The sequence below is a fragment of the Oncorhynchus clarkii genome, chromosome 4, assembly GCF_045791955.1.
Source record: "Oncorhynchus clarkii lewisi isolate Uvic-CL-2024 chromosome 4, UVic_Ocla_1.0, whole genome shotgun sequence".
Taxonomy (NCBI): Eukaryota; Metazoa; Chordata; class Actinopteri; order Salmoniformes; family Salmonidae; genus Oncorhynchus; species Oncorhynchus clarkii.
The window spans coordinates 62,242,024-62,264,841 of record NC_092150.1 but is presented as its reverse complement, the minus strand read 5'-3'; the positions used below and the strand labels follow the sequence as shown (position 1 = coordinate 62,264,841).

The 22,818-nt window shown below is 48.7% G+C and overlaps 2 protein-coding genes across 3 annotated transcripts in view; one reads left to right on the top strand and one right to left on the bottom strand.

The window, feature by feature from the left end:
• The first annotated feature begins 800 nt into the window (after positions 1-800).
• Positions 801-8,008, top strand: LOC139407056 (sodium-dependent glucose transporter 1-like). Its single transcript, XM_071150374.1, has 4 exons — positions 801-1,806; positions 3,195-3,363; positions 3,829-3,945; positions 4,063-8,008. The coding sequence occupies exons 1-4, from the start codon at positions 1,516-1,518 to the stop codon at positions 5,478-5,480; spliced, it is 1,995 nt and encodes a 664-aa protein (XP_071006475.1). The 5' UTR covers positions 801-1,515; the 3' UTR covers positions 5,481-8,008.
• Positions 7,922-22,818, bottom strand: part of LOC139407055 (REV3 like, DNA directed polymerase zeta catalytic subunit) — a 50,481-nt gene continuing 35,584 nt past the window's right edge. Inside the window, exons 13-33 of one of the 2 annotated variants that reach the window (XM_071150373.1) lie at positions 18,942-22,800; positions 17,857-18,740; positions 17,395-17,483; positions 16,992-17,117; positions 16,688-16,880; positions 16,428-16,539; positions 16,017-16,132; positions 15,697-15,815; positions 15,357-15,475; positions 15,030-15,171; positions 14,333-14,577; positions 14,097-14,205; positions 13,741-13,947; positions 13,528-13,637; positions 13,314-13,428; positions 13,037-13,174; positions 12,650-12,840; positions 11,768-12,014; positions 10,533-10,748; positions 8,936-9,114; positions 8,577-8,661 (exon numbers count right to left, since the gene is read on the bottom strand). In XM_071150373.1, coding sequence (XP_071006474.1) covers positions 8,968-9,114; positions 10,533-10,748; positions 11,768-12,014; positions 12,650-12,840; positions 13,037-13,174; positions 13,314-13,428; positions 13,528-13,637; positions 13,741-13,947; positions 14,097-14,205; positions 14,333-14,577; positions 15,030-15,171; positions 15,357-15,475; positions 15,697-15,815; positions 16,017-16,132; positions 16,428-16,539; positions 16,688-16,880; positions 16,992-17,117; positions 17,395-17,483; positions 17,857-18,740; positions 18,942-22,800 — 7,484 coding nt within the window. In that variant the 3' untranslated portion in view covers positions 8,577-8,661; positions 8,936-8,967. Of the gene's footprint in view, positions 9,115-10,532; positions 10,749-11,767; positions 12,015-12,649; positions 12,841-13,036; positions 13,175-13,313; positions 13,429-13,527; positions 13,638-13,740; positions 13,948-14,096; positions 14,206-14,332; positions 14,578-15,029; positions 15,172-15,356; positions 15,476-15,696; positions 15,816-16,016; positions 16,133-16,427; positions 16,540-16,687; positions 16,881-16,991; positions 17,118-17,394; positions 17,484-17,856; positions 18,741-18,941; positions 22,801-22,818 lie in introns of both variants that reach the window. The other variant, XM_071150372.1, reaches the window with a different exon arrangement.

The window sequence follows — 22,818 nt, the reverse complement described above, 5'->3', positions numbered from 1 at the left end:
ATCTGTTGTATTCTGCACATGTGACAAATACAATTTGTATAGAAGGGCAATCTTCAGAAGATGTGAAGACATTTTCAGTAAATGTAGACATTCTTACAAGTATAATTACCTTTTCTTGCATGTAAAGCAAAACTATTCGTAAGGAAAACGTAATTTCTATTATGACCTCTAGAGGTCCTTGTTTCCGACGACAATTTCAATCATACGACTACTACTTCCTATACGCTGACGCGTCAGCTGAGCCAATCATCCATGGAACCACATCGTAGAAGCAAAGATTTGTATAACTGAACCAAGATAGACAACAGACTGCCGTTTTCAATGGGAACAAATTAGTCATAGTGGACAGAACCAGCTAGGTGGGCAGAGCCAAGCACGAGCTAGCGAGATCCTATTGGCGCGTTCTAGCAGATATCTGCATATTTCCGTTAGGGAACGCCTCCTCTGAAGTGCGCGTGTGCTCGATTCACTATTGCACTCCTAAACAACGCGATTTTTTTTTTTTAATTGCAAAGTCTACAAAACTTTGTTCACTCTGTTCATAACTTATTGTAGTTTTAGGAACAGAAAACTGTATTGAGATCAAATGTTTCATCTATGAGAAAATGTGCAGAATGTCAGCCAAAATCCATCTCGTTCCATCTTCTCCTACTGCCGGCCAGTGGGCTTCCTCTCACTACCACATTTGGTAATGAGTGGAAACGCTAAGCGGATGCTTCACTTTTATACATCCGGTGAGATATCTGTCTCACTGTGGTATTAGGCTTTTTCCGCGTTCACATTACTAGCCAAAAAACGAGGAAACTCGTATAACTACAACCAGTTACCAAGTCAGAAATTAACGAGTTTCCTAGTTCTGGCTAAAATCTGAACGCGGCATATTACCCGCAGCCACCATTCTCCCGGATGATAGAATGAACCGAAGGGGTATATCGACCTCGCCAACTTGTAGTCCTAAAAAACGGAAATCCGTTACCTCTGGCTCGTTCAGCCATTCACATGGGGAAAATGAATGAGGAAAGAATATGGTTTTGGGGTAAAGCGGAAAATAAAGTCTGAGGTTAGCACAGGTTTAGGAGATCCTATACGTTTTGTTCTATGATATAATATCAGTCAGTTAATATGACCTTTAAAAGTTATGAAGACTTTTATGTGCTTTTTTCCTTCTTCATAAACGCTTAAGAAAGCACAAAAAAAGTGACGTTAGCTGAACAAAACGAATAATATATCCTAAGCCTGTGTTTACCACGTACCCTATTTTCGGCACTTATCCAAAAACCCTACAAAAACTCCATTCATTTTGTACAACGAACCATGGCGGAGTTGGTGCATACAAAAAGACGCCATTACTATTTATCTCTATAACAGAGTAGGAATTCAGAGCGTGTCGTTCACTGAAGGCGCACCCGGTCAGTTCGCGTAGTTTGTTTACCAACTGCGCTGGCCCAAACTTGTCAATATTGCTAACCATCAGGACTCAAACAAAGACGTTAGCCATCATTTGACAGCTCGACCATGTCTGCCTCGGCCGCTAGAGATCCTGTTGCTAAAAAGAAGCATGTTCGTTTCGCTAGAATGGAGGAGGATGATGATGATAACGATGACCAAGAGGAAGATACTCTGTTTGACAAGAGGAAAGACACGAGACGAGGGCTGAAGAGTGTAATGAAAGGGAGGAAGAGAAGTTCGAATTCAGAGTTCGATGATGAGGTTGAAATCATCGATGGAGGTGGCAGGGCCAGCGGTTCTGGAGGCTGCAGCAGCTGGTTGATCACCTTAGCGCTCTGTGCGTCATTCCTCGGCCTGGTAATGATGAATGCTTTTTATTAGGCTAGTAGGCCAGCCCAAGGGACTGAATTGGAACCATTCTGTCATCATATGTACCTTTTATATCTGATAATTGAATAGGGTCTCTGGTTTTATTGCATAGTTTGTTTAGTTTAAATGGACATTATTGTTCTGGTTGTTTCTCTATCACCATATCTTCACTAAAACTAAAATACAGGTTTTCTGTACGTGTTTTAAAGCTTCATCTAATTTGACATGAGTCTCACATGGTCAGTAACTATTCCTATTCCCATTCGATAATATCTAGCATTTCCAAGATTCATTCATTAGTTCATTAGTTATGTGATTGTGGTTGTTTTAGTGGCATTTAAGACAATGGTTACTTTCTTATTCTCAGGTAAAATGAGCGTTTGTTAGGGATATATTCTGAATGAGCCGGATTTGCATTTCATGGCTGTAAAACTAGCTCTTCAACTTAAGAACAGGTTTAAAAGGTTCCGCCCCTTTTTTCCCTTCAAATTTTCGCCTAAAATGACATACCCAAATCTAACTGCCTGTAGCTCAGGACCTGAAGCAAGAATATGCATATTCTTGATACCATTTAAAAGGAAACACATTGAAGTTTGTGAAAATGTGAAATGAATGTAGGAGAATATAACACATTAGATCTGGTAAAAGATAATACAAATACATTTTTGTATTTTTTTTGTAACATCTTTGAAATGGAAGAGAAAGGCCATAATGTATTATTCCAGCCCAGGCGCAATTTAGATTTTGGCCACTAGATGGCAGCAGTGTATGTGCAACGTTTTAGACTGATCCAATGAACCATTGCACTTCTGTTCAAAATGTTGTATCAAGACTGCCCAAATGTGCCTAATTGGTTTATTAATACATTTTCAAGTTCATAACTGTGCATTCTCCTCACACAATAGCATGGTATGTTTCACAGTAATAGCTACTGTAAATTGGACAGTGCAGTTAAATTAACAAGAATTTAAGCTTTCTGCCAATATCAGATATGTCTATGTTCTGTGATTTTTTTTGTTGTTACTTACAACCTCATGCTAATCGCATTAGCTTACGTTAGCTCAACCGTCCCACGGGGAACCCACTAATCCTATAGGGGTTAATTAATTAAGCTTTTACTTTCTGGCACCTGTCCAAAGGTACAATTTAGAATAACTGCCGCCTTCCCCAAATGTCACACTTTATATTATTTACCATTGGCTGCCACAAATAAAGTTCAAAATACCCTTAGAATATTACTGTATGCATCCTAGAATATGATGATGGCCCTAGACGCTACCACTGTTTGCCTAAGAACTTGGAGAAAGCTCTGAGATATGCGCTTACTTATACTTGCCTGTAGTACAGTGTACTAGTTTATTATGTATGTGTTCCAGGGGATGAGCATCTCTGTCTTAGGCCCCACATTTCAAGACCTTGCCATCAACGTCAACCAGAACATCAGCAACATCTCCTACATCTTCGTAGGCCGCTCGATGGGCTATATAGGCGGCTCGGTGTTGTCCGGGATTCTCTTTGACTGCATGAACAGCCATCTGCTGCTGGGTATGTCTAACAGACTAAAATATACCTAGACTTAACTAAAATACAAATACATGGTGTCCATTGGCTCTGAATAACATTAGATTTAACCTCTAAGATATTATTGTGGTCCTGGTCCTGTCTATGAGTTCATAGAGCATGGCGCTAGCTATGCCAGGATCATACGTTTGATTCCTGCCCAGGCCACCCAAACGAAATATGTATACACGCATGATTGTAAGTCGCTTTGGATAAAACCGTCTGCTAAATGGCATTTATTATTATTAATATTAGTATTATTATATTAGTATACAGTATGCATTTGTTGTTGTTGTTATTATTATATTAGTATACAGTATGCACAGTGAATGCACCACCTTTGCTTGTCAAAGAATGCCAATGGTTGTTTTTGTGGGTGATCATGACTTTTATATGGTACATGCTGGTTGAATACACCCCACTCCTCCTAACACTGTATCTTCTCCACAGGCCTCTCCATGCTGGTCACAGCGTTTGGGATGTTTGCCATCCCTTTCTCTAAGACGGCCCTTCTCCTCACTGCCCTGATGTCCAGTATTGGAGTTTCCATGGGCTTTCTAGATACAGGTGCAGTTAATCTCACAGTCTTTATCTTTAAGATAGTAAATAAGTATCTACTGCACACAGTACAAGAAGTGGTAGTCAGTGAATGTCTCTGACGCTGTTTACTGTCCTCTCTGGTAGGCGGTAATGTCCTGATCTTGCAGACGTGGGGGGATCAGGCTGGCCCCCACATGCAGGCCTTGCACTTCAGCTTCGCTGCTGGGGCCTTCGCCTCGCCCATCATCGCCAAGCTGCTGTTTGGAACGGACCTGGACGTGGCTACAAACAGCAGCATGGAAGCCCCGGTGGCAAACTCCACCTCCCCATCTGTCACAGACCACGTGCCCCAAACCGTGTCCTCTCCTACGGTTATTCGCTTCGTCCACAGTAGCAGCACCCTCAAGTCCATGTGGGCCTATGTTGTGATCGGTGGTTTCATCCTGTTCGTCTCCCTCGTCTTCTTCATCCTTTACGCCCGCCACAGCCCCTCTAGTGGCAGGGCCCAGACCCCCTCAGGGAAACCCCTGGTGTCCAAGCACCACAACGCACTCATCGCTATGCTCTTTGTCTTCTTCTTCTGGTACGTGGGGGCCGAGGTGGCGTACGGCTCCTTTATCTTCACCTATGCTAAGGATTACATTCATATGGACGAGGCCCAGGCAGCAGGGCTCAACTCCCTGTTCTGGGGAACGTTCGCTGCCGGCCGGGGCCTGGCCATCTTCTTTGCGACCTGCATGCACCCAGGCACCATGATTCTACTGAGCCTGGTGGGCTGCACCCTGTCCTCCCTGTTCCTCACACTCTTCAACAGCAACAGGGTGGCCCTGTGGGTCTGCACTGGTGTCTACGGTGCCTCCATGTCGACCACTTTCCCCAGTGGGATCTCCTGGGTGGAGCAGTACACCACGGTGACCGGTCGCTCTGCTGCGGTGTTTGTGGTGGGGGCGGCCCTGGGGGAGATGGTGCTGCCCGCCCTGGTGGGCTTCCTACTGGGAAGGATCCATGATCAGCCCTTGCTAATGTACCTGGCCCTGGGCACCGCCACCATCACCTCCATCCTCTTCCCCTTCATGTTCTGGCTGGCCTCGTCCCCCAGCGGCCCCAGTAGGACACCTCGCACCAGGAGCCACATGGAGCCTGACGACAGCGAGTACCGCCAAGCCTTGCTGGACTCGGGCGCCAATGATGAGGAAGAGGAGCAGGAGCAGCAGCGGGAACAGAAGCAGGATGACGAGGCCGACCAGTGGAATGATGCCGACTTCGAGGTCATCGAGATGGATGACGCCAGCCTTATGATCTCTCCTAATAAAGCGGCGCTCTCTTCTCCTAGCAAAGCGCTCTCTTTATCTCCTAATAAAGCGTTGTCATCTCCTAACAAAGGGCTTTCACCACCTGATGTTGCTGGGACATCAGGGGACACCACTGCCACATCTGTCCCCGCTACTCTCCAGTCCCTAGAGCCAACAGTTGGGGCCTCTTTCTCAGACTCTATCTCTCTCCAGGGAGACTCACCCAGACGGAAACTGCTGCGTTCCCTGGACCGGCAGAAGAGAGACTAGGGGCTAGATTCAATCAGATCAAGCATTAACCGGCGATTGCCGACACCCCCATAGCTGGTGTTTTGGTTGTGTATCTGCATTAGAGCTGTCAAATCGGAGCTGCTGCTCTCGTGGTCATTGTCACAAAGCCATACTCGTCCCACTCATGTTTGAAGTCCAGAACGAGAAAGTGTAGATTATATAGAAATAATGACGCTCAAATGTAAAATAATTAAACAAAATTAGGATTTCTATCAGCCTAATCGAAGTGTAGATTTATATCTCACATTCCACTAAACAACTTGTAAACAAGATGCATGGGATTTCTCTTAATGTGACTACGTGCAGCCAATGGCAATATCCGCTTTAAGTATAATGCCGGGAGCCACTTGTGGATTTGACAGCTCTAATGCAGTTCCACCTCTGATACTCTGCCTGGGAGCCCGCGATTCAATCGGATTAACAGTAAGGCCGGGATTCCATCCTAAAGCCAGGATTGCATCCGATCGTGCTTTGTCTGCAATGTACCTTTTTAAAGGCAATTTCCTCACGTTCAGAGACCACATTTACAGTCAATGCTGCGTATGTCGAAATTACCTTTAAATTGTGCATTGTCACGAAGTGCGATCCGAATGGATACCGGTCTAAGGGCTCTAGTCTGGGAAATGCGCCATTACTCCAAGTGCTTTAAAGACGTTACTGTATTCTAGAAGAGCCATGGCTCTCTTCAGAAAAACTTGTTGATGTCTGATTGTCCGTGACTGTAATCTGACCTGTTTAGTTTAACACACATGTAAATGTTTGATACTACAGATTTACAGTGCAATATAATTTACCCCACTCCTACACAGCTTATGTGGTGGAAATGGAATTTGTTTAAACATTAAGACCCCTTGCCACTGTTGCTGGTAATGAATTATAACAGTTACATGATTGATTTCACAGTAGTGCAACACTAAACGTTTTTTCCCTTTAGATATCCTAAAGACGTCATTTTCTTTGTCATATTTATATTTAGTAAATATTTGAATTATCAGCTGTTAAAGATAGGAATTTTGAATGATTTGTTTTTGTCAGACCTTTGTTTGAATATATGTCGCATTCACGTGCTAGTTGGAAACTAGGCAACTCAAACATGTTAGAATTGCTAACTCGTTGTAGAAAGATGTTCCCGAGTTTCCCACTTAGAAAGTATCAGAATCAAGCCTCTGGGCAAAGATGTAAAATCAAATCAAATTTTATTAGTCACATGCGCCGAATACAACAAGTTAAGACCTTACAGTGAAATGCTTACTTACGAACCCCTAACCAACAATGCAGTTTAATTAGATGTTCAGGAGTCTTATGGCTTGAGGGTAGAAGCTGTTTAGAAGCCTCTTGGACCTAGACTTTGCGCGCCAGTACCGCTTGCAAGCAGAGAGAACAGTCTAGGACTAGGGTGGCTGGAGTCTTTGACAATTTTTAGGGCCTTCCTCTGACACCGCCTGGTGTAGAGGTCCTGGATGGCAGGAAGCTTGGCCCCAGTGATGAACTGGGCCGTACGCCCCAACCTCTGCAGTGCCTTGCGGTCAGAGGCCGAGCATTTGCCATACCAGGCAGTGATGCAACCAGTCAGGATGCTCTCGATGGTGCAGCTGTAGAACCTTTTGAGGACCCATGTCAAATCTTTTCAGTCTCCTGAGGGGGAATAGGTTTTGTTGTGACCTCTTCACGACTGTCTTGGTGTGCTTGGACCATGTTAGTTTGTTGGTGATGTGGACGCCAAGGAACTTGAAGCTCTCAATCTGCTCCACTACAGCCCTGTCGATGAGAATAGGGGTGTGCTCCGTCCTTTTCCTGTAGTCCACAATTCTCCTTTGTCTTGATCACGTTGAGGGAGAGGTTGTTGTCCTGGCACCACACGGCCAGGTCTCTGACCTCCCTATAGGCGGTCTCGTCGTTGTCGGTGATCAGGCCTACCACTGTTGTGTCATCGGCAAACTTAATGGTGTTGGAGTCGTTTCTGGCCGTGCAGTCATGAGTGAACAGGGAGTACAGGAGCGGATTAAGCACCCACCCCTTAGGGGCACATGTGTTGATGATCAGCGTGGCGGATGTGTTATTACCTACCCTTACCACCTGGGGGCGGCCAATATCTATTCCATATTGGTTCAACAGAATTTAATTAAAATGACGTGGAAATGATGATTCAACCAGTGTATGCCCAGTGGGAACCACTACACAAATAAGTTACATTCATTTTATCTCAGAGGTTCCGAGTTTCCGATAGCACATGAACACAGCATGTTTTTTTCTCACTTTTCTGTAAACATTTTTTTAAGTCTTGTGCTGTGATGAATTGTCTAGTAATCTGTAGTTTTTCCATTCAGATGTGTGATCTTTGTTAAAGTTGATCACGTTTGAATTTTTCTATTAAAACAAATCAAAGCCATGAAAAATACTAAAACACAAAGACTAGAGAATTTAATACATTGAGTTTTATTATATCAATCTTCAACCTCCACCCACAGCAATGCCCATTAAAAACAAAGCAAGAAACACTTCCTTCATATTTTTTGTTGTACATTTACATTTATACAAATACACAGATCCTGTGTATAGTTGTTTGGGAAATAATATAATCCATCTTGACATGGGTAGATGGCATATGCTGTTTTAACATGGAGAAAGCATTAGAAATGTGTACAAAACAAATATGCACAAGGAAATAATATAAACTCTTGCCATAAATTATCAAAATACAGTATTGCAACAGTCCCAGAAGTAAAAACTGAAATGAATACTCCCCCATCCTCTTTTGATAGGCATTAGTGCCTCAGGGTATAATGATAATATGCTTTTTCATAACTGACAAATACAAATTGAGGCTAAAAGAGACAAAATGGCACACAAACAGAATGCATAAAAACTAGTTGATTTGTTTTCATTTTTTAATGCCGATGCACAGATAATTCAAATGGGCACTTTACAAGAACTATTTACCAAAGATTGTATTTGATATAAAAAGGGAAATGTAGTTAAACAGTGTTTTCTTTAGTCAACCTTTGCGTCGTAAGGAGCTCCTTAGAAATACTGTTCAGACTTTTTAAGTCTTGCATTTACAAATTGCTACAGCGCCTACAAAATAAAAAACGGTAGGGGCCTCTTTCGGTCAAGAGTTAATGCCATCTTTATGATACAGAAGAGACCATCTCCATCCATCCTGAAGAAAGAAAAAAAAAAACATCAGCTTCAATCACAACCAACCAATAGCAGCTAATGAAGACACAGTGAGCGAGGGAGAACGAGCCCTTGAAAACCACTCCCTCGTCTCCTTCAGGAGGCCCAAACCCAGCCAGTCTGCACTTAGAGCAGAAATACTTGTATAACAAATAACAACGGGACAACATGAAAACCCAACGGGGTTCAATCAAAGCACCATTTAAAAAGGAAAAGACAGGGAAACACGGCTGGATGAGACAGCGTTGGTTTAGCACCAGAGTAGCTGTGCTGTGGGCCACGGGGCCGTTCACAATCCGAACTGCTCCAGGAGCTGTCGGAGGTAGGGGGCCTTGGTGAGCTGTCTGTTGACCCGGGACAGCTTGTAGAGCACAGGACAGTCCAGAGACACACACGGAACCTGCCGCTCCGCACTGCCGCTGCAGTTCCGACAGATCTGGACCAAATGGAAAACAGGTTGGTTGGTTAATGGAGTTTAAACACTGATGAATCTTTATAGCTTCTGCTCTAGCTAAAGAACCTCACCAACCAGTTGGAGTGTACTATCCCTCTAATATTACATGACAGGGCTAAAAATACAACTCTAAGCTTAGCTCGATTTCCATCTCACTGTACTCTGACTCTCTACAACTCAAATGCAGACAGTGCTTGGAGACTACTCAGCATCGGCTTGTGGTACACTACATGACCAAAAGTATGTGGACACTTGCTCGTCGAACATCTCATTGCACCCCCCCATCCTGCTGCTATAACATCCTCCCTCCACTCTTCTGTGAAGATTTTCCACACGATGTTGGAACATTGCTGTGGGGACTTGCTTCCATTCAGCCACAAGAGCCTTAGTGAGGTCGGGCACTGATGTTGGGCATTCAGGCCTGGCCTGCAGTCAGCTTTCAAATTCATCCCAAAGGTGTTCGATGGGGTGGAGGTCAGGGCTCTGTGCAGGCTAGTCGAGTTATTCTACACCGATTGACAAACCATTTCTGTATGGACCTAGCTTTGTGCAAGGGGGCATTGTCATGCTGAAACAGGAAAAGGGCCTTCCTCAAACTGTTGCCACAAAGTTGGAAGCACAGAATCATCTAGAATGCCACTGTAGCATCAAGATTTCCCTTCACTGGAAATAAGGGGCCTAGAAAAACAGCCCCGGACCATTATTCCTCATCCACCAAACTTTACAGTTGTCACTATGCATTCTGGCATGTAGTGTTCTCCTGGTATACGCCAAACCCAGATTGTCCATTGGACTGCCAGATGGTGAAGCATGATTCATCACTCCAGAGAACGATTTTTCCACTGCTCTAGAGTCCAATGGCGGCGAGCTTTACACCACTCCAGCCAACGCTTGGCATTGCGCATGGTGATCTTAGGCTTGTGTGCGATGGCTCGGCCATGGAAACCCATTTCATGAAGCTCTCGAACAGTTATTGTGCTGGATTTGCTTCCAGAGGCAGATTGGAACTCGGTAGTGAGTGTTGCAACTAAGGACAGACGATTGCTACTCGCTACAACACTCTACAGTCCCATTCTGTGAGCTTGTGTGGCCTACCACTGAGCTGTTGTTGCTCCCAGAAGTTTCCACTACACAACAGCAGCATGTACAGTTGACCGGAGCAGCTCTAGCAGCGCAGAAATGTGCCGAACTGACTTGTTGAAAAGGTGACATCCTATGATGGTGCCACGTTGAAAGTCACTGAGCTCTTCAGTGAGGCCATTATACTGCCAATGTTTGTCTATGGAGATTGCATGGCGGTGTGCTCGATTTTATAAACCTGTCAGCAGGGGTGTCCACATACTTTTGTATATATAGTGTAGCTTGCCAATGGTGTGCTCCCCAGCCCCCCGACCTTTCACCTTTAGCAGCTGGTCCTGCTGGCTCTCCCAAAGGCGCATGTCCTGGTAGAGAGTAACGGCCACGCGTTGGGGCTCGGCACGGCAGCTGGCACACACCCCTAGCTGGGTGAGCTCGTCACACACAGGACAGTGCAGCGTGGTGAAGTACTGGGAGATAGTCCCCTTCCTCCCCACTTCCTCCCCTCTGGCCACCATGGAGCATGACGCCTTCTGGACCTGAAGACAGAGGACATGTCTAGAGCCATGGACTAGGATAGATTTGTGGTGATAAATAAGTATTTTTTTTTTTAAAGACTGTAATTCACTATTTGACAGGTCAGACTATTTTTGCCTCAAACTGGTGTCAAACTCATTTCATGGAGGGCTTAGTGTCTGCAGGTTTGTGTTTTTTTCCCCTTTCAATTAAGACCTACACAACAAGATGAGGGGAGTTCTTTGACGAATTAAGGTCACTAATTAGTAATCAATTACCAGGGAGGAGCGAAAACCCGCAGACACTCGGCCCCCCACGGAATGTGTTTTGACACGTGCTCGAACACAGTGTTCGCCAACTCCAGTCCTCCAGTACCCCCAACCGCACACGTGTTTGTCGTTAGCCTGCTTCAGACCGAAGGGCAAGGGGACATGGCTCTTTTAGACAAGTGTTGCTCAACTCCAGTTCTGCAGTACTTCCAACGGTACACGTTTTTGGAGAAACGCACCTGATTCAACTCACCCAGGTCTTGGTGATTAGTTGATAAGTGGAACCAGGCGAGTTTGTCCGGAGCTACAACAAAAACGAGGCACAGCATGACTGAAGTTGAGAAACACGGGTCTGAAAAGAGCCTCCTTGCCCTTCAGTCTGAAGCAGGCTAACGAGACAACAGTATGAAATCTGCATGTCCTTTACACAACTCGCCACTAGATGGAATCATTGGCATTTCAAAAAGGGCATGCCTAACAATGACTTGGGTACGAGATTGGATATTTGTCTCATTTGATTCCCGACGTGTAGCCCTTTTTTTCTTTTGTTCTCTGTCTGCACGACAGTCCGGACAAAGCTTTCAAAACACCACCGCTTCAGTGGTCGGTGTGTGTCATCAAACGTCTACTCTCTCCTGCATGGATCTATCATCGGTTTGATGAATCCCAGTAACTAACTAGAAGAGCTGGGAGACCAGAGGGAGCCACATTTTAAGGGTCCGACAACACCCCCCCCCCCCCCTTCCCCCACCACCCCTCTTCCGTAGCCTCACCCTGGGGAGCTCCTGGTACCAGCTGAGCACATCCACACCGATGAGCTGGAAGATGCGCCTCAGCGGGGGCAGGATCTGCTTGGTGATGTAGTAGGTGGCGTTGAGGCGCAGGCCCGGGTCCTGCAGCACCTCCAGGGGCCGCCGCACCAGCTGGATGAGGGGCACGCCGGGCATCCCGTACACGATCACGTAGGGCACCCGCTCGCCCACCCGTGGCTCCAGGCGCCGGTCATAAGCCATCATACGCCTGGGGGTGGGGGGGCAGGACACAGCATTGGATTGGCTGTTTCATTATAATCTAGCACCCCAAATATGTGCAGTGGTATAGGACCACACATACATACAGTACTCAGATTTCATTTGATTAATTTATCACAATTGTTGTCGTTTTTTTTAAACCAACGCACAAATATCTGAATAAAATATAATGCATTTGCTCCTTGTTTTTGTACTGCAGTAGTACTACTCACTATAATAAATTGTAATACATTTCCTGAATCACACAGAATATTTTTCCCCTTTAACCATGTCTCTGAAATCAGGTTTTGCCACCCATTATGGGCTGGGTTGCTAGGCAACTGTCTCAGGTACAGTACACTGAGCTAGGCCCGTTGTAGTGCAGGCAGACAATGGACATTGTGGGGAATCAGTAAGTGGCTTCACAAAGGGCACACAGCCAGACGAGAGGAGAGGAAGGTCTCACACACACACTTCAACAAGCCACTCCACAGAAACACACTAGTTAGACATGCAATGACATTTAGGCACTGCCATATTGCCATATCCACACTCAAGATTTCTCAAAGATGCCACTGTCAACAGCGTCGTGTCATAAACACACAGTAGGACACACTCCCCTCAGGCGGCGCGTTGTTGGTGTACCTGGTGAGCTCCAGAGCAGGGACGCAGGCCCCCGGCCGGTAGGAGCCGCTGCCCCTGTACTCCTTAGCGAAGGTCAGGTCCTGCATGCTGGCCTTGGCCTCCAGCACCTTCACACACTGACGCTGCACAAACTGCTTCACCAGGCTGATGTCCCGCGTCTCAAACAGCAGCTTGATGGAACGCTCCAAAATCTAGGGAGATGGACAGACGGACGGACCAGACACCAGTCTATTTCTACACGTCGACCAGGCTGACTGATAGTATAGAACGTTCAGACAAGGACTGATTCCCATGTGTGCGCTTTGTATTAATCTGAGCACGGGCTGCTAGTAGAAATCTGGCAGGATTGTGAAGGCTGTAAAAATTGGTCAAATTTTGCCCGGTTACCTTGGAAACAGCAGTGCATCCGTCTCGGCGCACAGTTTCGATCCCCTTGGCGTCGAACACGGGGTCCTTCTGGTCCAGGCTCTCGTACATGTAGCCCACGTAGCGCTTTTTCGTCTGGAGCACGCACGGGAGGTACACCTGGGATCACACACACACACAGAGAGAGGAATTAAAAACTATTAAACCACACACACACACACACTCATACACACATTATGTGGGCTTCAATGCAGACAGCCAGTCTAGCAACCTCATACTGTACTGAGCAGGACTGTACCTTCTCAAACTTCAGCTTGACAGGTTTCGGGTTGGTAGCAGTCACCGCCTCGGCGATCTCGTTGCCGATCTTGAAGGCCTGCTCTTTAGTCGCTCCCTTTAGCAGGACAAACATGCTGGAAGAGACACAAGCAGAGGTTAAGAAAAGAGAGGAAGCCTCCGAAAACCCGAGGGCCCAATACCTCACGCTTCCCACTCTCTAGGCTTGTCCCTACCTGTCTGTGTCACCATAGACAACGTGGGCTCCCCACTTCTTGGTGTCGTTGACCAGCTTGATGGCCCTCTCCAGGGTTTCCCTGGCCTTGTGGACAATACTATCTCCAACCTTTAGAGACAATAGATGGAGATACGTATGAGAAAAAGGCTGAGATAAGGTTACTGACCGGGAGTTTTGGGTAAGTGTGCCAGATGTTAGCGTGACCCCTCACCTCTACGCTGGGCATACGTCCGGAGTAGTGAGCGGCGGTGTAGCCGAAGGTGACGTTGGCGATGAGCTTGAGTCCCAGCTGCCTGGCGTCCAGGAGCCTCATCAAGGCCTTGTCCTGCTTGTAAGTCTTCATGGAGCGCTTCACCATGAACCGCGTGTTCAGGATCTCATCCAACATACTGGGCAGGACCCCCTTCCTCACCGTGGGCTGAGCAGGGAACAGAGACATTGACACAGACAGACAGGACAGACAGAGACAGAGTTAAACTCAATATAGTTCCATAACAGTTTCATTTATTTCAGCAAATCCCACCTTCCTTTCATAAGGAAAAAGTGAACGTATCAGAAGAGTTGTACCTTGACAAAAGCGATGCCGTTGGGAGAGATGGTGATGTCATTGCGGAGCTGGTAGAGGAGCTCAGGGGGGACCCGCAGGGAGGTGCAGCCAAACTTAAACTCATCGGGCCTGAAACATGACACAGTGAACGGTCTCTGTACCTTGACTGACATCTCACTCTACAAAAACTAGAAGGTGAATGTATGCATGCATGCATGTATGTATGTATGTATGTATGTATGTATGTATGCCTTACGTTCCCATGCTCTCCACGTGGCCCAGGCAGGTAGAGTAGCAGTAGTTGTAGGCGATGACGATGGAGGGGTAGAGCGACTGGAAGTCCAGCACCACCATAGAGTTGCTGTAGAAGCGCGACTCGGGCTCCATGACCAGCGGGATGCACTGCGGCACCCTCTGCTGGGCTCTCTGCTGCATGCTGGGCGTCACGGGGATATAGTTCATAGGCTTGGCCACGCGCAGCATCATGGACTCCACACGGTACTGCAGGGAGAGGCGAGAGATGAGGAGAGAGGGCAGAGTGGACTTTCTCAGACTGATCACTGACAACTTGTCTCGACAAAACGATCACTGACAACTTGTCTCGACAAAACGTGTCCTCGTTTCCCCTTGATCATCTTGCCTTTAATTTGTGGTATGTAGTACTTGTTCTGACCATCACCAATTCCTAAACACCTTCTAGTTTACCGCAGGAGGCGGTAGAAGTGAGCCGGACAGAAACTCATCCTGGACTTCAAACTGTCCCGATGTGCTTTCTTAACTCCTCTTATAGTTGAAAGGCAGTTGTCAAACCACATAAAGACACAACACGAGACAGTGAGCGAAAAACACCAGAAAACGCAGAGCCTGCAGAGCAAAACATTACATCAACACAGTGTGCCAATCCACACCGCAGCCAATAGCCCAACATTTCTGAGATCCGCTGGGTTCCTGACCTGGGATCCCCTGGTGAGCACGTGGTAGAACTGGATCCCGAACACCCTGGCCAGCTCGCTGGTCCTGCCGATGATGTCGTGCTGCTGGAGAAGTTGCATGGTGCCGCCCAACCGGCTCACATAATGGTCCACCATCTTCCACCTGGCAGGCACACAACACAGAGTCATACTGCAGATGGAACAACCCCGTTTTATGGTCTTGATTCAGTTTCAACTTGAATCGCTACGCAAAACCAATAGACGAGTTGATCATCAAACAGAGTGACGATGGTTATGATGTAAGCACGGTGAAAAAGAGAAGGTAGGTGGGTGCGGTGCGGTGCCCACCTGTGCAGGTCCGTGTTGTGGTCGAACCAGTCCGACAGGGTGCGGGGGCTGTACAGGGGGAAGCGCTGGTGTAGGACGTGGAAGGCCACATTCTCAAAACTGTAGTTGTTCAACGTTACCTGTTTAAAAATAAAAAAATAAAAACTAGGAAATACACTCCTACAAATGACCCCAGAAACCAACATGAGAAGATTCATAACCAAATGATCTGCAGCTACACACTGTTGATTTTGATTTTTTTTCCTTTTTTGAAAAAAGGGAACCAAGCTAATTTATACAGTGGAAAGGTTGGCAGCGTCGATTCTAAGTGATTGATGATGTCTGCGGCGGCAACAGATACCTCGGTCTTCATGATCCTCCACAGGTTGATGACGATGCGGCCGATGATGTGTATCTCCGTCATGGTGTCCGCTCCGTACTCATCCCTCTCCGCGGCGAAGCGGTTCTCCTTGGCGTCACCTGAGGACAGACAGACAGACAGACGTCACTACACCCGACGGAGGAGCAGCCAGACGACATCTAGACACATTCTCCTTTGACCGGGAACGGCTGGCTGTAGAATGTCAGGGAGAAACCTGATTGACGCTTCTGTATGAGAGCCAATACTATCTCAATACAGTGTTGTGGCAGCAGAGAGGGCAACGGTGAGTGCCACCCTACCTGGCACCCTGGAGAGCTGCTGGCAAAGGTCAAAGTTGAGTGCCGCTGCCCGCTGGAGGATGTAGCCCCAGGAACGCATCTGGACTTCATAGCCTACCAGCATGTCTGGGTCAAACCTGCCACGACAGAACAGAGATGTTAACAGCCACAGGACACATGTTTTAACAGTGGCCTAAACAAATCAGAAAAGAGAAGATTTCATAGAAACGGAAACAAGGCATGAATATGTATAACATACATTTAAATCAAAAACAGTGAATTTGCACATGTGCTGTCAGTCTTGGGAACATGAACACCCAGCGAAATATTTAACAACCGATCAGATGTCCAACAAAGCCACTGGTGTGCTTCAGTTCTCCTTTTTTCGCAATGTAAGGATCAAGGTCAAAACCACAGGAGCCAATACGGTACCTCCTCATGATAGTGACAACTTCCTGGAACAGCCGCTTCTCATCCACAGCGTAGGTGACCTGCAGTCCTGAGACCCCAGATCTGACCAGCAGGGGTGCTGTTCCTCTGACACCTGGGACACACACACACACAAAACACTGTTCTTTCAGATCCAAGCACAATGACCGTGTACACAATGGCAATATTTGAAGCCAGGTCAGACAAGTGTGGTCCATCCATCCACAGCATGGCGGGAGGGACTGAGGGAGTGACCCCATCACCTTGGCCACTGTCCTGACAGTCCTTGTCCACCACGATGGCCCCAGTCAGCTGCGTCTTGTCTGAGTCCAGTAGGGGTGCGTCAGAGCTGAAGCAGTAGAATAAGGCACATATGGGGTCAAACTCGGGGTCGGGCTCCAGGTCCCGCCGGGTTCGAGCGTGAAGCTCCATGCTCATCAACGTCAGGTGCTGAACCTACAGACGAAAAGGAAAAGCATGTCACATTCCTTCTGTACCACTACTGTGTGTGTGTGTGTGTGTGTGTGTGTGTGTGTGTGTGTGTGTGTGTGTGTGTGTGTGTGTCACCTCGTGCAGGGCTTTAGCGTCCTGGAGGTTCTGCATGCTGACTTTGAAGCCGTACGAGTTGCTGATGCTGGGGCCCTCGATCTGAGAGTTGTCTTTCTTTGCAACGTTCAAAGCAGCAAACTGGTTCTGGGGACCGAGGTAGATGGGAATGCACAATCACATCACGTTAAAGGTGTATCCGGGCAGACAAAGTAAACACGACGGATTAAAATGATCAAAGCTAAATCTGTAAAGTGTCTTGGGTTATTTACTTGTCTGATGCTCTTCATCAATATTCTGAAACCATACATAGCTCATTAAGGTATAGAGGCCAACATATAAACAATATTTTTTTTAAAGAGGCTTTTTGGAGTGAATGGCCTAAAATGAACAGGAGCTTAAATTCTCTGTGTTTTGTCCTGACCTTCATCTGTGTGGTCAGTAGCACTCTCCTCAGGGTGTCTGTGTGTTCCCCTCTCCTGTGCTGCAGTCTCTGAGATGGGGACTCCGCGTCTGGGATTGAACAGAAACCCCAAAATGAATTCAGGGTGCTGGCGGGGTGGTTCGACGCATAATGACATTCCAGAGGACAAAACAACTGCATGCAGGCGGCTTCCTCCTATTAAAGCTAATTCAATAAATGACTGTGACAGATTAACAATTCTGGTACGCTTGATTAGTCAATTATGCAGTCATTAATAGCAGCCATAAAAATTTCACACCGAGGTAAGAAAGAAAGTTGGAGTAAAGAAAAGCTTACGGCGGGAAGGATAGCGGATGCCATCGCTAATGTCATTTCCCACGGTCGGAGTTAGTGTCAGCGGCCGAGACAGGATGAAAAGGGATAGGTGCCGACAGCCTGCGGACGGAGAACGATGGGGCTTACCTTCAGTCAAAGGGGTGCTGCACACGGGTTCAGACTCGCCCCTGCACCTGCGTCTCCTGAGGACCGGGGTGCTGTGGAGCTGAAGGTGGGGGCTGGTCCTCTCCCTGTCCCCTCGGCTCTTCGTGGAAGGCAAGGGAGAGGGACTGAGGAAGTGCTTCTCCTCGCTCCTCTCTGGGGAGGTGCAGAGCCTGGGGGACAAGGGTGACCCTAGATCTGACCCTCTCCTCTCCCCCTCTACTCCATCTAGTCCTGAGGGGCTGGGCTGCGTGGGCTGCTGCCAGGGCGGCAGGTCTGGCGAGTCTGGAGAGATGGATTTACCATAACACTCCTCCTCAGAGTCTCTGGTGTTAATGTCTGATACAGGCTTCACTCCTCTGGGGCTGTCCTGAGTTTCCACCCCCTCAACAGGTGATATATGTAGAGAGAGATTGTCCCTCTGAGTCCTGATATCGGAGGGCTTCTCAAACCCCTCCTCTTCCTTCAATGCTGGACAATGGAGCAGAGTGGGCTGTTCAGTCCTGTCCGTTTGCTGCTCTTCTCTTATCTGTTCTAACCTTCCCCTCTCCAGTGCTCCCATGTCTCTCCTGCCCCTCTGCAGATGCTCGTACTGTTTCCTGGCCTCCAGCCATAGCTGGACGCGCTCGCGGCTGGGGGCGCTCCTACAGGGCAGCAGGATGACCTTCTGGTCCCCGGCTGAAGAGGGGCTGAGCTGGGCCTGGTCTCTGGTGGCTTCTGCTCCCAGGGTGTGAGAGGAGCCGGGCCGGGTCATGGCGGAGAAGGCTGTCTTCCAGAAGTGTAGCCCCTCCAGGGATAGGTCCCCGTTGAACTCAGCCAGCTCCTTGGTCAACCTGGTCTCCACCGTCAACTTACGTCCACCAACCTCCCTGGAGAAGATAAAATGATTGAATGATGTACAACATCATGCCTCACCACAGCCTTAGTCACAGACATATATTGTGTGTAGCGTTTAACCCTTGAATTAATACAAATGCGTTAAGTATTTTTCACATCGGTAGTTGTCAGAAAGTGCTTTTAAAAAGTAAATCAAATCAAATAATCCCGCGATGAGAGCTTCGTGGTCCTACCTGGGTTTCTCTGGGGCGTCTGAGGGGTTGCTGCAGAAGGGCTCCTGAAAGGTGGCCTCAGACATCTCCAGGTCCAGGAGGGTGGTGAGGATCTCTTCCCGGTTGGGAGGGGACATGAGGGGCTTGAGGATGTGGGCTCCCCCTCCTGTCCCCCTGAGGAGCTGGCTATTGGTCTTCACCTGGGATACGGAGTTAACCGAGCGCGGAGAACTACTGGCCGTGGTCGACGTCAAAGCATCATTCCCCTCCGGTAAGTCTCCGGTCGGTGATCCTTCGTTGTCTGCGAAAGACGCAGAGCTCAGAGGCAGCGGTAAGACGGGGTCGAAGGCAGAGAACAGCAGCTCTTTCCTCTCACAGTGAAAGCCCTGGAAGTGGCTGAGGCCGTGGAGTTTGCCCAGGGACGTTCCCCACTCTCTGCTCCTCAGTAACCTCTCGGAATCCAGAGAAGATAAATGGTTGGAGACTGATTCACCGTTTTCTGGCTTGTCAAAGAGGTCAGGACTCAGAGGTCCAGATAAGCTTCGTTGGAGCGCCTCCCCAGACCCAGACAGCCTATCAGGCCTCTTCTCAATGCTCAGCGCCAGCGCAGGGATGGCCTCCTGGGTGATGTCACTCAGGAACTTCTGAGGCAGATTCTTGTCGGTCAGAACAAACTGACTGCCCATGTACAGGCTGGAGAACTCTGTCTGGCTGCCAATGCCGATAGCGTTGATGTCGAAGTTGTAGTTGTGTGGGAGCTCTGGGGAGAGGCTGTCCTCTATGGAGTAGCAGCTGTCCAGGCCTGGGTCTGACAGGAACACTGGGCTGTCGTCTGACATTGGTGGCTCCTGCTTCACAGGTAACTCCGGCTGAGAGTTTGCCTTACCCTTCCTGCTTCTGGGCTTCTTCTCCTTGGGAGTTGTAGTTCTTGAGACCCGGGGTTTCCGTGGGGTGGCTGACGGAGTTTTCCTGGCTCTTGGTGGCTTGGCTGCAGCAGGGTCTGGTGTGGGGCCAGGGGGCTGTGTTGTAGTGGAGGAGGAGATCTCTGTGCCCACTGTCTGGGTTGGGAGGCACTGACCACCTCTCTGCTGCCTCTTCTGCAGGAGCTTCTTCAGAACAGCCAGGCCAGAGGTATCCTCAGGTAGGGCCTGCCCGTTCCTAAGGCCTGAGTGAGGGGACCCTGATTTGGGGGCGCACTTACTCTTCCCCACCATGGGGGATTTCACCTGAGGGGGTGTGCACTCATCAACTGTAGTTTCTGCCTTCACAGCACAACCCGGCAGCTGGCCTGGATGCGTTTGGAAGAGTTTGAGAGCAAAGCTTTGGTTCACCTCCATTATGGAGGTCTCATAGTCCTCGGACTTTGGTTCAATGAACTGGGATAGGGATTTAGAGCCAGTGACCCCATGGGAGCCGTCAATGATCTGGCTGGTTTTGTTAGCTGACTGCTGAAAGGGTGGTACGGCCTTTGAAGAGGATTCAGTAGGAGGCGACACATCCTCTGGGAAGAGGAGCTGGGAACTGTCACAGTCTCTGCTTTTTACAGGGGGCTGTTCAGCCTGCTTCTTCCTACGAGGCCTTCGAGTTCTTGTGGTGGTGTTAGTAGAGTCACCACCCACACTCGTCCCATCAACTGTTTCTAGATCTTTCTTTCTCCTCCGTGGAGTCCCAGTAGTACTTTTCCTTCTCGTGGCACTCTCCTTTTTGACTTCCGCCGAAAGCTTATTAGCAGACTTAGTCCGTCTTCTTGGGCTGCTAGGTTTAGCAGTCCGGCTTCGGTTCCGCACACCTCGGCCTAAGGACTCTGGGGGGGTTTCCTGACACACAGAACTGAGACAGGGATCATTTAATGGGTTCATCAACCCATCAGAGGACATGGCTTCCATAAGGGGGTCACTGGGGGACCAACACCGAGGTGGGGTTGAATCAGTGGGGCTAGGGGATCTCTCAGACAGATAACCCAACTCCACCATCACATCAGAGTACTCAGTGGCGTGGTCATTGGCCAGTTCACAGTAACATGGCCGCGGGCACGGCAGAGAGGGCCGAGTCGAGGCTTTCCTGAGGCCTTTAGTCCTTCTAGGCCTCTCACCCGCCTGCCCGACTCGGACTCGAGGTTTGGGTGGGCCACTGGCCGTTTTCTTAGTGGTGGTGGTGTTGACTTTATTAACCTTTCGTTTGGGCTGTTTCTTATTAGTCTTGGGCTCACTGAGAGGAAACTTGACCGCACAAGACTCTAGAACCTTAGGCCAGAAGGACTTGAGAGGGGCCATTTTAGTGTACGTCTCCAGTTTGTCTGGTGTGAGCACCACCTGCTGCTCCTCAGCACTCACCTTGGCCATCTTCACCAACATGTTCTTCTGACCCTTGAACCTGTTGATGATGATGTACTTGATGATGATGGGTGGCTCCCTTGGCTCCTTTCTGGACATCTTCCGTCGTTTCTGGTACTTGAGTTCCTGCGTGCTGAGGATATAGTTGTCTTTGAAGCGGACGTAGTTGTCTCGGAGGGCCAGAGGGTGTTTCACGCGAGAGGTGCCCGAGTGTTCCCCGTCCTCGCTGCTGTCGTAGCTCATCTTGCGCTTGGCCCTCAGGGTGTACTTGCTACCAGGCAGACCTGAGGCTTTGGTGCCGGGCACTTTAGCAGGGAGCTCAGGCAGTGGGGCCAACCTGCCCTCCACAGACGCCTCAGTGGGACAGGCAGGGACTGGGGCCGGTGTAGGGGACACGACAGGGGCTGGTAGAGGGGAAGTGGCCAGGGCAGGGGAATGGGCAGGAGCAGGAAATTCTGGGAGTGGTGCTGTGGGTCCAGTCTCCTCTATGACTGACTTTGCCACTGTGTCCGTGCTCTTAGGACAGGCAGGCATGATGGACGTTAAGGCCATGCCCACTTGGCTGTCAGAGGCTAGGCTTTCCCCAGCGTTCGCTTTAGCTTTCTGGGCTGCTGCAGCCGACCTCCTCTTGCCCAGCTTTAGCCTGGACCTGCGTGGCTCTGCCTGCTCTAGCTTGGCGCAGCCATCGGTCAACTTGTTGCCCACCACCTTCTTGGCGGGCCTGGTAAGGCAGTTGGAGAGAATTACACTGGGGAAGAACTTGTAGTGTGCCTCCTGCTGGGCTACTATGGTCCTCTCAGTCTTGTTCTCCTGATAGTCCTCGTACCGGATCTTCAGCTCGCCCATGTCCCCCTCCTCGCTGCCTCGGCCCATCTCACCCTCCCTCGAGGCAATGAGCTCGTCCTCTTCTATGGGACAGGGGGCTGGGTTTATACTGTTCCTCGGTATGGGGCTTTTACAGTCTTTCTGACCCAGCTCTAGCTCCGTCTTGCTGGGGCAGTTCCTCAGCTCAGAGTAACACAGGGAGAAGCTCCTGTGGTTCTGCAGGATGGACAGACGATTCTTCTCCACATTCTTGATGCTGCTGTACTTCTTCCTGCTCTGGGTGATTTTCCCGTTGCCGAACGGAAAGACGTCCAGATCCGACTCATCCAGAGCCATCGTCTTCTTCTCGTAGGTGTAGAGAGGCCGAACGACGTCCATTTTGTCCACACAGATCTGAGAGACCTCGGCCTGGTTGGCGATGTTGCAGGGAATGGGGTGTTTGACCGGCTGGATGTAAGGTATCTCTTTATTCACCTTGAACCCTGTGGAACACTCATGACTGTTTTGGCTGAGGGAGAGGAAGTGCTTATCAGCTGTCTCCTCTGTGTCCTGTGAGAGGGCTTGCCGGTGCTCCGGGTGTTTGCGGTCTAGGAGGATCTTGGCTGAAGACGGGGGCTCCAGGTGGACTGTCTCCCCAGGAAAGGGGTTCCTCTTCCCCAGGATCTTATCGGTGACGGTGAGGGACGAGTGGGTCCTGGAGCCTTTGTCCGTTACCGATGAATCTAAAGAGGAAATATAAC

Coding starts and splice junctions, on each gene's coding strand:
- LOC139407056 (XM_071150374.1), top strand. CDS start 1,516: ATGTCTGCCTCGGCCGCTAGAGATCCTGTTGCTAAAAAGAAGCATGTT. Junction 1,807..3,194: donor GTGCGTCATTCCTCGGCCTG/GTAATGATGAAT, acceptor TATGTGTTCCAG/GGGATGAGCATCTCTGTCTT. Junction 3,946..4,062: donor CATGGGCTTTCTAGATACAG/GTGCAGTTAATC, acceptor CCTCTCTGGTAG/GCGGTAATGTCCTGATCTTG.